The sequence below is a fragment of the Centroberyx gerrardi genome, chromosome 20, assembly GCF_048128805.1.
Source record: "Centroberyx gerrardi isolate f3 chromosome 20, fCenGer3.hap1.cur.20231027, whole genome shotgun sequence".
Taxonomy (NCBI): Eukaryota; Metazoa; Chordata; class Actinopteri; order Beryciformes; family Berycidae; genus Centroberyx; species Centroberyx gerrardi.
The window spans coordinates 15,986,563-16,001,075 of record NC_136016.1 but is presented as its reverse complement, the minus strand read 5'-3'; the positions used below and the strand labels follow the sequence as shown (position 1 = coordinate 16,001,075).

The window sequence follows — 14,513 nt, the reverse complement described above, 5'->3', positions numbered from 1 at the left end:
CATAGGCAGTCAAACAGCAAACTCAAAAGTATATGAAATGTCCTTTAACAAGTTTTTAAATCTGGTTATCAGACAAGTATGATGCATAAATTTAGAAATCACATAGAATTTGACTTTTCAGCTGTGTCATTCTTTACCATGGGGAAAAGTTCTTGCATCATTTCCCACTATTTCTGGATCAGCAGAAAAACTGCACAGCTTTGAATTGTTTAGCATCTAAGATCTGCTGTTGTAAGGGCTGAATGGGGGGTTGAATTACCTCCATGGTGTCTAATTAAACACCAACCTGCAGAAACGAGGCCTTTAGAGTGAATGAGCCTTGGTGTCATTATGTTAACTCATCTCTGAAGGATGGACCTCCAGAGATTTATTTGGTACTGGACCTGTGGAAAGGTCTTTTCATGGCATAACCTCACATTTCTGGATATTCCTGAGGGAGTCCACTGTTTCCACTTTCTCACTTTACCCGAGTGGTGATTTGTAGAGTAAATAAACATGTTATTCTGAGACCACACTGAGTGAAGCTGAGTCAGTAAATTGAGCGTAACATGTCGTAAACCTGGTCACAATTGACTTTAATCATCATTCAATATCTCTAAATATAGTGCATCCAGTTTGACAGTTTGGTAGGTTTTGTTTCAGTGTTGGAGACGATGTGAACTCCCTGTAAACAAAACACTTAAGCCCGACAGAGTTTACGACCACAGTGGCTCAGCGAAGACGAGAGTCTCTTCAACTCGAAGCCAAAAAACCAAACGGTCAGCGAACCTTACATGCCCTATCCTCTTTCACCACCACATGTCACTCCTGTACACATGGTTCCCTTCACACATCAAACATTCCTCCCTAACGACGCACTGGAGGTTAGGAGCAGTTAGTGGGGGGAATGTGTTTTCCATTTGAACCATGGGGAACTCAGAACCTGATAGGGTTTTAGGACCGGCTCAGAGCTGGGAGGCCAGTTGACGCCACTTCTGATCAGAATAAGCTGAGAACAGGTGAGGCTGGAGCGAGGAAGTATGCAGGTCAAGCACTTTGCCAACCCCAGATCAAGAGTGATAGAATTGGGAATGTAGAAGAGCAGAGCTGATAAAAATGAATTATTGTGAAGTTAGGGAATGCAGGTTTTCCCAGAAAGTTCGTCTTGCCTGTAGCAGGGTAATTTTGCACAGGTTGGGTGGTTTTCATCAGTGGCACAAATACAGTATGTCAATCTAAAATATCCTGATTTACCCTTTTAGTTAAAAAAACTAAACTTACCATAACTTTTCACTGTCATTTCACCATAAGGGATAATAACCCACAACTGAATATGTTCACACCTATAGTATTACAACTCACTTAAGCCCAAAGCACCATAAAAATGTGAAACCAGTGGGGGCCAATGTGCTAGCATGTGTCGTTTCACGCATCATTACCTAGTCATATCACTCAGCAGAATAGGTCTAATTGTGTTGACAGGTCGTTTGTCTCTGTTATGATAGTACTGTGTTGCCATTATCACACACTAGCCATATGCAATGCCATAATTCATGCAGCCAGGGGGGAACTAGTCCATCACTTTCCCCCCTTCCAGCCCCCCTTTGGTCTTCCACTCCTCCCTGCGCTCCAACTTTTGCAGCCTCCAGTAATCAGTCTGTCTCATTTGGCTTGGGTTGCATGTCAGAAGGACTTCAGTAGCTTTGCAGGAAAATGCCCAGACCTTCTTCATCCCAAGGACAAAATGCCTAAGAATCCAGGGCTGTTTCAAGATCAAACCACAGTTAACAGTGTGTGTGTGTGTGTTTGTGTGTGTAAGGTTGAGTGTTTATGTGCATGTTCCTGTGTATGCAAGTTTACAAACAAGTCATGTTGAACTTTGGTAGTACCTTGGGTTGTGTAGCTTGCTGGCCATGATATAAAAATCTGTGATTCTCTGTTATCTGTTGCTCTGGTAGAGGCGATTAGAGAATTGTATGGAGGAACAGGTCTCAAAATCACACTTCTAGCACATAAACTAACACGAACAAAGCAGATTCTGACAATATATAAAAAAACTAGTCCTGCTGATCAATTGTGGTTAAGTGAATCGCTTTCTTTATGTTTATTAAACCTTTCAATTTCAGCAAGTGTAACATCAGAGAAAATGTATGCCAATGGAACGAAGAAAATAATAAGTTTACCAATAATTGTAAATAGGTGGAAAAAAAAGTAGGAGACAGGACTTTGACAAAGCAGATTCTGCCAATATATAAAAGTCTCTCACTTTTTTTTTTTTTAACCTTTTTTCAGTGGCATACAATGGCAGTGAATAGAGAATTGGTGGTTACATCATGGCCAGTAAGCTAAACTTGGTACTACCAAACTTCAACATCACTTTAAGTGCGTTTCTGTGTGTACATCAGTATGGGCGTGTGATCAATACATACCATACAGAGGATGAGTGGATTGAAGAGCTTTATTTATCTTATTGATTTTGCTGCTTATCTGATGTAGGAATTTTGCAAATTCACATTAAGTATAATACAGTATATGTATTAGTAAATACAAGGAACATTCAGTATTTCTCAGCTCTGTACAGTTCAGTCCTGGTGCACAGTCAGTCTTGTCACTATGAGCTACATTACCAGGGCTGTATGATATACACAGTGTTTTCCATCCTCGTCCTCCAATTTTCCCTCAGACCCCCCTTCTCCTCCTTGTATGATTACTGTACTTGGTTACTTTCAAGTGCAATGTCAGGACATTGAAGTCACCTTCAATTGGGTTTACTCTACAAGTTAGTCAATGTCTTGTCAGCTTTACTAAATCTCTGATCTCTATCACACTAAGCAAATACTGTCCAAGGAAAAACCTCTGTTTTCAGTCACAGTTTCTGTCAGGGAGACTAACTCTGAGGATAGCTTTGTCTACATTACAATAAACAAGGGGCTTAGCAGTTGGAGAGAGTTTCACTTTGGCCCAGGTAACATATAACAATATGTTCAGGTTGAGGAAAGGTCATTATATGGTGATGGCTAATATTGAACACATCCATTAAACCAAAATATCTTAGTATCAAGAAGCAAAATGGAGATGAAGCCCGATGTGTCAAATCCAGAGGAGATGCAAATTTGGACATTTAGATCGTTTCTGTTTGTAGTCACAGTAGTTCATCAGGTCCAACCCAAAGAGCTTTCCCTCACAGGTTAGTGACATAACATCTCGCTGGTGCAATTTTCCATTTATTCAAGACAACTCAGAACTTGGATGTCACTTCCAAGTCTTGACCCTGCAACACTGATCTCCTTCAGTTCAAGACTGGATAAAGATGAGAGCCTTCCCAGTTCTGAGTCGTCTTAAAGGCGATTCCCTGTGCATGTCCCACCTTCTAAATGGCCCACATCTATCAGTACACCTGACACTATTGTGAATAATTTGTTAATTGCACCAAGTACCTCAGCAAGGCACCTCCCTTCCATTTACCCTCCTAACCTTTTTTAAACCGGGGCAGCATTTATATTGTAAGAAAGTCCCATTCACATAGATTTTGTACAGTAAGCCTTCCAGGCTTTAACTAAAATCACAACTATAAAATGACAAATTATTAACAAATAATACAAAAACAACTACAGAAGACATACTTTAAAAAAACCCAACTAAAAACAAAAATAAACATCATCAGCGGACACCTGAAGTAGTTCCCAGGCACTTGTGATGCAGAATAGATACATTACTTACATACTTAAATGCTACAATCTAACTTAGCAGGACAAAAAGAGACAAAGAATAATACCGTTTACAATTGTTATGAGGAAATAAAAATATCAACCCTTAAAGAGTAGAGTGAGAATACCTTCATTCATAGTAACACTACTGCACAAATCACAGCAGGCTAGTGGTTAATAACAATGTACAGACTGTACTCAACAGTACCAGATAGACTTGGTGACATACTGTAGTTAGTTCAACATAAAAAAATATTTCCTCCTTCAAATGTTTTCCCATGAAGCAGACATTGTGAAAAAAAAAGGAATAATGTAAAATGTGAATGAGTGCTAGGGGGGAAATGTGGTCCTTTTCTTTAGATGGCGTGATATAATAATGCTATCATAATAATAATGTTGAACAAACATGCTTTGACAATTTAACCCAAATATGTGCAACACAAGACAATGTAACAAAGCACGTTTAGCAATGAATAGGGGAATGCATGCTTTTGCTTAAACGAGTTTTAAGTATCACTTTAACATTTGAGTAAGCCGAACCTTTGAATTTCAGATGTGCTCTTTTCCTCTTTCCCTTGGTCTGAATTCATCCCACATCCCTTGACTTATGTCTCCAACGACTTGCCTTTTATTCAGAGGTCATTGTTGCGAACAATGAGGAAACTAGACACCCTTTACTTTTTCTCTGACCTGCTTCCCTCTCTCATTCACCTGTTTGAAGGATTGTCAGTCGCAAGAATCACCGCTTTGGATAAACACGCGCTCTCGAAGACAAGATTCCTCAATTATCACGATTGTTCGCGCTTCAATTAATTAAGAGGGCACGATGTAAAGTAATGTAGTAACACAGTCACTCAAGATACCCTGAGAAATGAAGCAAAAAAGATAGAAAACCCTGGATTTTTGTTTTGCATCCTGACCATTCTGTTCAACTGTATGTCCATGTGCATTTTGACACGGTATTTGTGCACTGGTTGAGTATGAGTTGTTAGTTTCTACATGCTGTTTCGTTTACTGTTAAGGTAGCATTTCACCATCCATAACACACATCGCAAATCATATGATGTTTGACATAGATTTCAACATTTCTGAAAGACACACAGTTACCTTTACATTGGCTATTAACCATGAGATTAAACAGTATATGGTCCCTCATAAGAGTGCTCGATATATGGCAGGATATTCCTTGAGTCAAATTTCTCCTAGTATGAACAAGAGAGTGTTAATGCATACTGATGTGCGTGTGTATACCTGTGTACAGTACATACATGCATGGTTACATACCTCTGTGTGTGTGTGTGTGTGCATGTATGTGTGTATACATGTGCACTTGTCTGCCTATGTACAGGTACGTTGTTTGTTACTGGGTGAGTTTTGAATTCCATGTCCTTTGCTATCTGGGTCAGTGTAAAGGGCCTGTGTGGGAGCTCCTGTGTTATGCAGATAGGCCTGAGCACATAGGATGGAGTCATGTTGCCTCAGTCGGTGATTTGCCCCACAGACCACCTAGCTGGCAAAGTCCAGCCAGCAGTTCTTATATAGCACTTGTCGGAAAAAGGAAAAGTCTGCAGGAATCATTTAAGACAATGTTGAACAGCTGGACTTGAGGTTAAATCCCTGCAACAGCTAATGCGTGTTCATCAATAGCCAAGTGTCCTGTCACATTGTTGTTGAGCAAAACACTGAACCCCCCATTCATCAGCTTAAAGTCTTAAATGTACTATAAGGAATTGTTTAAAATAATGGCAAACAGCTGGATTTAAGTTCAAATTTCGCTGAAGGAGAACAGGTTCAAACATCCTTGCTCAGGCAGTCATGTTTGTAAAGATCCGGGTCCAGGTTCAGAGTAAGATCACATCCGGTAGTTGTAGTAGCAGGCACAAGCCATTTGTCAACTTCAAAAAAGTCTTATAATAATATGGCATGTAAATAATGCCCCTCCTCAGGTAATTGTCTTGAGAAGTTGACGTTTCTTTGGTAGCATAGATCAGAAAAGTAAAATGTAGAGATACAACACTGGTTTATGAATGCTACACTGTAAGTAAGAGCAACACTATGCATGTTTTGAGACTTGAGGAATGGTGAAGCAAAGAAACAAGGTGTCAGAATAAAAGAGCCAGGGATCCACTGTAAATTCGGTTGAAACAGAACACACTCCCAGTCAGTTTTTTTTTTATCCCATTGCTACTTCAGGGTTCATACTGTGCGAGTCAGAGAGTGGTGTGTGTGTGTGTGTGTGTGTGTGTGGGCATGTTGGAAAGACAGGCGAATATCCAGGCTCACAATGGAATGATTATACGGCCATTTTAGACCTGAAGGGGTGGAGTTGGTAGAGATATTGTCTTTTGTCATGGTGTGAATTTTGAAATATGGAAACCGATGATTATGATCACATCCTGATAGTTACAATCTTGAGAGAAGGGTTTTGGCATTGATCTGATTAGATGAGCTGATAGTCATTGGCTTTGTCTAATTTCTGACATGTCCTAGTATTATCCCTTGCTTAAAGATCAAATGATTCGATTGGAATCAGTGTATTTGATCATCAGTGGAATTGCTGGCTTCATGAGGGAATAGCTTAATGAATCAAGCGGTTCTAACATGAATTATCTGGAGTGAGGCAATTAAAGAATATTTTAAAGTTAAGGGTCTAGAGGCTCCCTCATCGTTAAAGCCTAAATCACACGACGGATGTGGCGGTGGGCTTGGCAGCGCCGAGGCTGAGCACCAGGCTCTGGGCGATGTCGTCTCGGTTGATCTTGCGCAGCGCCGTGCACAGCGTGTCCATGCTGGCGCAGTCCTGGCTCGCCCAGTCGGACAGCAGCGCGCAGACGGGATGCTCCTCCTGCCGGAAGGTGGCGATCCGCTCCTCCTCGTACCCCAGCAGGCCCGCCAGGTTGCACCAGTCGCTGTCCTCCATGTGGCTGGGGTCGTCTCCGTCGCAGCCCCGGTACAGCAGCTTCTCTACCTCCTCTCTGGTGTGGAGAGGGAGGAGCAGACAAGGCTCTTCGTCCATGGTGACGACTGCAGGGGGGAAAAAAAAAAAGATGTAAAAAAAATGTTCATCTCATCTTATTCATTTGTTGATTTAAGGCTTGACAAAATACTGAAAAAATGCCAGCTTCTCAATTTAATCTTGGAGTAATTATATTTATTTTTGACAAAAGGTGAGGACCATGAATCATCCACCACTGACTGACTTTATTCAATTAAAGGATTAGGTTAGCATGAGCAGCGATAGCCACCATGGCTGAATAGACAAAGAAAAGAGCGCCACCTACAGAAACTCAGTACTGTATGAGGCATGTATGTTCTGTCTGACAACTAATTCCTCCTCATACAGTTTGACATTATGTTTTCTTTTCCTTGCCACTAGCTGGGCCAAGCATGTGGTTTTAAAAGTCCTAAATTCTCTCAAACTGGTTTGTCAGGGCAGGACTCCAAACCGCCAGGAGCGAGCGCTGCCAGAAAACACACGTTGTAGCGCTGTCAGAGTTGTTACCCTTGCTTGCTGATTTGCTACAGTAGGCTTGAGAGGTCGTATGCAAAGTGGAGTTGACGAAGCCACCAGACGGCTCATTCCTGAGGGGAAATTCTTTCCTTTCAGCCGACACGGTGGGACTCTTCAGGGTGCTGCTAATGTGTACACAGCAACCCAAAAATCAGGTTAGCTATCCATCACACTTGTTTGTGGTAGCCTCAGACCTTGGTTTAGACCAAAATCTAAACTCTAATAAATTAAGAGAGGAATTCAGTTTCAATTCCCCCTTTTGAGCAACCACTGAGCCTTTCTAGAGCCTTTCTTTTGTGTTTTGGCGTGACAATAACACGCCTCAATAACTGTTTAAGTCTATGATGATACAACTGACGTGGTGCATAACACTGTATTTCTTGGCATTGAGGGAGTGGCTTCTGCTGCATTACAGTAAGACACACCATTGCCCTGTTATTGTGTATGTGTGTGTGTGTGTGTGTGTGTGTGTGTGTGTGTGTGAGTGTGTTAATGTGTGTAGTGTGTGTTAGTGTTACCTGTCTGTGCCTGAGTCTGGCCCTGTTGCTCCTGCAGGCTTTGGCTGTCCACAGAAATGCCACTGTCGCTGTGCAGCTTCTCTCCCTCGGGTGATGGTGTCTGGTTCTGGTTGGCGGTGCAGTTGTTGGCTCCTTGCTTATTCTGCTTACAGCTGTTCCACCTGCAATGAACACCCCTATTTGTCAATTAGGCAAAGAGTGGGACATCTTGAGTACCAACGATGACCATTAAGTTGGATGAAAACATTAGGAAACACTTAACAATGGCTTTATCCAAATGTATCAGCCTGCCTATTATGGAAAAATATTGCATACACGATAATTCTGCGTAAGTATTTAACTAAGGGACATTATGACTTTTATCAACCTGTATTAGAGACCAGTAGGAATTGCAGCAACATTGACAGAGTTAATCTCCACCTACACACGTCTGGCACAGAAAGACGGAAAGTGAGTTCTGAAAGCCAGAAATCTCAGCAGCTGGCAAAGTATTCAGTGAGTCATTGGTATTGATCAACCAAGCTATCAAACCTCTGCTGATGGTTATTTTGTGCTATGGGGCAGTACCAATCTTACTTATATAGAATGTATTCACAAGGGTGTAAGACAATATACAAGTTCAAAACTCCAAATCCAAAAACCAAATGATCACATCTGATCGATCAGGGTCTGTGATCCGAGTATCACATCACAGGTTAGCGGATGCGTGTTTGCACAGACTGGAAACCCACACCTTTCTTTGGTAGCTGGCAAAAAACTCTCAGCAGTCACTTCCTAATCCACAGAGCTGATTGCAATCTGCACCCGATGTCTTTAAAGTAATTCAATCTAGAACCAATCTGTCTTCTATTTCATATCTGCCAGTTTGGATGTCAATAGATGGCAAAAAGTTGTCCGTAGCAACTTTTAACCGAGCAGACAAAACATCCATTCAACCTTGGTTTATAAGTTTAACTTTCAGCGCAGCCCGCCTTTGTAGTGCAGCAAAACAAATGAATAAAACCTGTGTGAGGACTTCAACTTTCGACCTTTTAGCTTCTTGCCCACACCCAGAGTTTTTTAAAAACAACCAAGATTTTGAAATACATCCTTAGGATTAGTAAAGAATACATGGTAGGTGCGTCTCTTCATATATTGTTCTGGCTGGGTGCTCTGCCAAGAATTATAGTCACAATAAAATCAAGGCCCTGACGAAGACTTTTACTGAACATTAGCCATGTTGCCATTAATAGAAATATGGGATAACTGAGTAAAGTAAAGTAAAGTAAAGTACTAAGGTAAAGTCTTGGCTTGGTTTTTTTTTGTTTGTTTGTTTCTTTGCAAGTTTTTGCCAATACATCCTTAGGATTTTTCTATTCAAATAATTAGAGTAGTGACAGGCATACCTCTAAACTCTCTTCATACGGTAAAGTGGGTCAAAGTAATGCTATTCAATGAGGAAGTTATGTGGCTGAATATTTAAAAGGCTGCTTGTCAGCTTGAATGTTTGCCCAACTGTGTTCTGATCTGTTTTGAAGCCCGTGTATTTGAATGAATTGAGCTGCAACACTGGCCTAGCAGTACAGCAGAGTTGGATAAACACGCATTCAATATTAAAGTAACAAACAGTGGGAAGTGTGTGTAAGCGTTTAGAGGAGCACGGACTTCAAATGTATGAAAAGAGGGAAAACAGGCAAATTGAGGCAATATTACAATCCCCAGGACAACGGGGCAAGGCTGCGCTCTCACCCAGAAAAGTGACAGATGATTTCATTAAATATGAAACAGCTGAAATTCAAAATCAGATTGGATTTGCTTGCTCATATAAATTTGTAATGTTTTTCAAATCCCTTGTTACTTGACCTCAGCTGTTGAATTTCACTTTTCTTTTTTTTGTACCACACTTATTATCCCACTGTATCTAATTTGGCAAAGAAAATCCAATTTCCTTATTCTTGTACCAGACCTAGCTGTAGAAATACATGGCTAAATGGATTTACACATAATCCTCCAGACAACAAGATCATTATTTTTTCTAAAGCTATCAAAAAATACCTTATACTGTATAACTCATTATAATAATGGCTATGTGCTTTCAAAATCTCATCCCGTCCACTTCCACACATCCCTAGTTTAGTTGGTTTAGTTTAGTTTTATAGTTTAGTCCAGCTCCACCTCTTTTCCTTCCTCACCTCTTGAAGATGATGAAGGCCACGAGGCCGACCACCACAGCCGCCAGGATGGAGCAGTAGATGGGGATGAGTTTATCGTTCAGACCCTGGTAGATCAGCTTGGGGGAGTCACCGTCGGTCGTGGTGGTGCTGGTGCTGTCGGTGGGGCCGTCCGTGGTGCCGTCCGGCGGGGCGTCCGGTGGGGCGTCCGGTGGGAATTCGTCGTAGGGGATGGAAGGCATCCCTGGGAAGGGAGAGGGAAACACCTCTGAGGGAGGATTCAGAACTGCGAAGGAGAAAATGGCAAGGAGAGAAATTCTGTGTGAGTTTTATGAATATAAGACAATAAAGCAATATTGCAATGACATTAATTTACATTTTAGACATTAAACTGATGCTGTTATCCAGAGTAACTTATTATGAGGGAGTAGGGTTCAGTGTCTTGCTATAGAACATGCAGTTTTTTATGGGCATATTGGCTGTTGATGGGATTGAACCTGTGACCTTTCAATTTTGGGATGGTCTCTCTAACCACTATAACACCCTGCAACCTTACCACCATGAGGTCAAATTTCTTAAATTGCTGTAACTCTCCTATTCTTTTTGGCTGATAATACTCACTTCTTCCTTGTGTGTCATTTAAAATCCCATTCACAGTTTACTGTCATATCTTAAACAGGACTGTGCAATCACATGCCCAGGTTTGAATAGTTACAGCCCATAATACAGTCAGTGATCTGTGTGGTAAGGAGGGCGGGGGTGGAGCATTGGTTGGGAGTAGAAAAGAGCCGGCAGTCGAACTGACACACCTGTGCCTAATTAACCTGTGTGCACTTGTGTCCTTCCCAAGTTTTCTTGGAGAGAACAAACTTCATACGAATGAAAGAACACATAACACATCTTTCCAGTCTGATGAGTTAGAGTACGTGCTTGAGGTTGCAGGATTGTGCAATCTCCCCATCCACTCAGCTGGATGGAATCAACTGTTCTTTTCCAGTGAAATTTAATAGAATTTACCTTAATTTGTCTTGGTTGTCATTAATATTAAAGGAAAAGTCTAAAATAAATGCCAGTGTACAAATGTCTCATATTATTTTTGTAGCTCAAATTGATTCAAGTAAATATAACATTTTTTGTTTGGTGCCAAACAAACTTGGACAAGAATGAGACACAAATCAATTACAGTACAGTGAAATTATAGTCAATATAATTCATGACCAAGTAGAAAGGTACTTGAGAGAACATAGGCCACTGTATGAATTTCAGTCTGGTTTCAGAACAAGATACTCTCCAGTGACACATACAGTATCTTATATACTTAGTACACTACAGCAAAATAGTGTGAGACAGGGTGCTGTACTGGTATGGTAATGTTAAATCTGCAAAAACCTTTTGATACTGTAAACCATGAGATATGAATGACTGAGCTGAAATACATAGATTTTAATGAAGTCACGTTGAACTGGGTTAAGTCATATTTAACCAGCAGGTCTAAAGTTTGTCATATTAATGGTGTTTTATCAGAGAGCAAACCAAGAAACTAATGGTGCAAGCTATCATTCAGTACCAGTATGATTACGCTAGTTCAACTTGGTAGTGGCACATTGAAGAAACTGAAAAATAGAATGCAAACCATGCAAAATAACATCAGATATCAGATGCTTGACTTTGAGGAGTTTTCACAATCCAGAATACTCCCTGTCAGACTCAGCTGAACAAAGTCCTGCATAATCCCCACTGTGAAAAGTTCTGCAGCTCTGCAGCTCATGTCCAATGTGCTACCAAAGTGATGTTTAAAAATGAACTCAAAGTACCGGGACAATTTGAGAAGTGGCTAGTATTAAGATGGTTTGACTAGTGCCATGTATTTCTTCTGATTGTGTTTTTATTATGTTTTGTGTTGTATGTCAAGCTGCTGTTATTTTGTCTTCCAAAAGACAAGGCTGCTGAGAACTATGGAAATAAGAGTTTTAAGTAACACTTTCTTGTGCTATCTTCTGGGGTCAAATATACATGAATTGTTTTCGATTATGTATTTGGTCTATGTATCAAATCAAATCCTTTTAATATGGCAACCCTCCAGTAACAAACTCGCTCCTCCAAACCTGAGATTGCTCCCTCCATCAGTAGTAGCAGATGGAGAAACATATTGTGGACGCCTTGATACCCTGCCAATGGGGAGATCTTGGACACTAAGATATGGTTGGACCCCGAGGGCAGAGGGAGAGGGTAAAAGCGCACTAGATTTCAATATGGCTACAGTAGCACTAGGTTGAACAGACTATCCATCCCCAAGCTGAAACACACTCCTCCGACTTTGCCTTTCTGCAGACTGCTTCTGCTTCTGTCCGCCATACGAAAACCATGAACATCTCTCATGCAGCGAACACAGCGGGCACACATGCGAACACGCACCACACACACTACATCCAGCAGCACTTGGTCATTTCCCAAACTCCCCAGTGAGTCATTAACAAGGGTAAGAGCAAGGCTGTCCATCTCGTCCGACCCACTCTCCCTGACCATTAACGCCAAGCGGACATGTTCGCTCCTCGCCGCGGATGTGGAAACCTATCCCTGCCTGTCATTTACTTACAGTTACTCACATCATCAACAGGAAATCATCCTGTTGGGCTCCAAGGGCTCTAAATACCTCAGGAGAGCTGCTGAGTGAGAGGCAGCCATTTTTCACTAATGAGGCGGAACATTTTTAACGAGGCCTTATTTAGACGGGTAACAGTAGCTGCTGCGGGGCTTTTAGCTGAAAGATTTTTGAGGATGCAGTAAGTACTTTATGACAGAGTGACCAATGTCAATTTACTGGACATCCTTTATTAAGTTATTATACTGGAGGTCCATAATTCTTAATCTTTAAACTGCATAGGCATTGATTTTTTTTTTAAACGTTTTACCAACCATACTCTGATGATGGTGTCGGTGTCGTATTACCTTCACCCTGAGAGGAAAGATGTTGCACTGCAGTATTATCTACTTAACTGTAGCACCTTAATGGCATGCGTGCAGGTATATTGCTTTGTTTTGTCTGCAGTGATTTATGTGATGAGTATTCACATCTTGTTTGCGTTTGCCGCCTTGTTTTGAGCCGTTCGTTTGATTGAAGGTTGTCCCAAACCAACACTTTGCATGACCCCTGTTCTGCCTGTTTGTCTGACTGCTAATTTGCTGGCATCCATCCTAAGCTGTGCTCCCTGCTCCGACTGGCGGGTCAGTGAAGCCTGCCGCCTCCTGCTGTGCTCAATGAGCCATGTGCTCCTGTCAAGTGACCTCCAGGTGCTTCCAGCACACTCAGCACAGCGCTACTTAGCTGCAAATGGTTAACTCCGACCACACACACGCACACACACACACACACACACACACACACACACACACACACACACACACACACATACACACCTACACACGCAGACACCCTTTCTCATCATCTTCCCCTCTCTTCACACTCTCACTCTCTTATTGATTGACATTATTCTTGTCTTGGAGTCACAGTCATTTTTGAATATAACTATCTTTAATAATTATCTTCCTGTGGGCTAATATGTTTGACTACAGTGTCTAAGAAACTGAAAAAAGTCTGAGAAACCCAAGATAAACACAGACAAGCGTCAGATGATTCACTATAACATTCTGCGTAGAACTGAAACGGAAAATGCGGAAAATCTGTGAAATTTACAGCAACATTTCCCTGCCTCTAATGTAATAATATCCAAGTTCCTCCCCACCCTGCTCATTACGAGCCCCCCTCCCTCTGTCTCTCCCTACCCCTCCCCCCTTTTGCCCCCCTCCACCCCCCCCCCCCATTATATCCCTCTACCACACTAGAAAGGATACCAGACACCATTCATTGACAGAGATCTTCTTTGTCCAGCACAAATGCTACCTCCCCCCCCCAACCCCTCTTTCTATCCTTCAATCCCTCTCTCCTCCCAGTTTTACCATTGCCCGCTCATATCAGGCATTTCCTTTTGTCTCAATCAATCCTGTGGTCATTTGGACTCTCCCTCCTCCCCACTGATGATGGATAGATGGACTGTCATTTTTGTCTATTCTTTCTGTTTCTGTCTTACACCCTTTCTTTTCTTTGTCCATCTCTTTTTTCTATATCTCTGCGTCATTACTCTGCTCTCTCTCTCTCTCTGATTAACAGTTAAATCAGGACCCTAAGTGCCTCTACTGTACCACTAGCTCGACTGCTCACATGGCCCGGTCCGGTCTCAGAGGGAGTGACCTTCTCCTGCTGAGCTCAGCTTGTTTCCACTGAGCAGGGAGGCGGCTCTCGGTTTCTAGACCTGGACCAAAGACCTGCTCTTCTCTCCCCGCCACGTTTCAACCACAGAGCCATCATATCTTTCTTGTATATCTTGACATTTGAATAATCGACTCAATAAGTCTTCCATAATACCATAATGTCCCTAACCCTAACAACCAAATGGGACACATGTACAAATCTTACTGTGTTTTCTCCCATTATTTTAAAGTTGTAAGAGTAGAAACCTAGAGGCATTGTTTCTAACTTGGAGAAAAAAAATGTCACTGGTGTTCCCCTTGTCAAAACATGCAAATAGCACGTCATTATCATCATAAAAACTGAAAGACATGGAGCTGTCAGAATAACAGGTTTGAAGTC

The 14,513-nt window shown here is 41.7% G+C and overlaps 1 protein-coding gene across 1 annotated transcript in view; it reads right to left on the bottom strand.

Annotated features, from left to right (window-relative positions):
• Positions 1 to 2,350: 2,350 nt before the first annotated feature.
• The window catches only part of ngfrb (nerve growth factor receptor b), a 28,729-nt gene continuing 16,566 nt past the window's right edge, over positions 2,351 to 14,513 (bottom strand). Inside the window, exons 4-6 of the mRNA XM_071901180.2 lie at positions 9,887 to 10,151; positions 7,716 to 7,876; positions 2,351 to 6,710 (exon numbers count right to left, since the gene is read on the bottom strand). Of these exons, the coding sequence (XP_071757281.2) occupies positions 6,367 to 6,710; positions 7,716 to 7,876; positions 9,887 to 10,151 (770 nt within the window). The 3' untranslated portion in view covers positions 2,351 to 6,366. The remainder of the gene's footprint in view (positions 6,711 to 7,715; positions 7,877 to 9,886; positions 10,152 to 14,513) is intronic.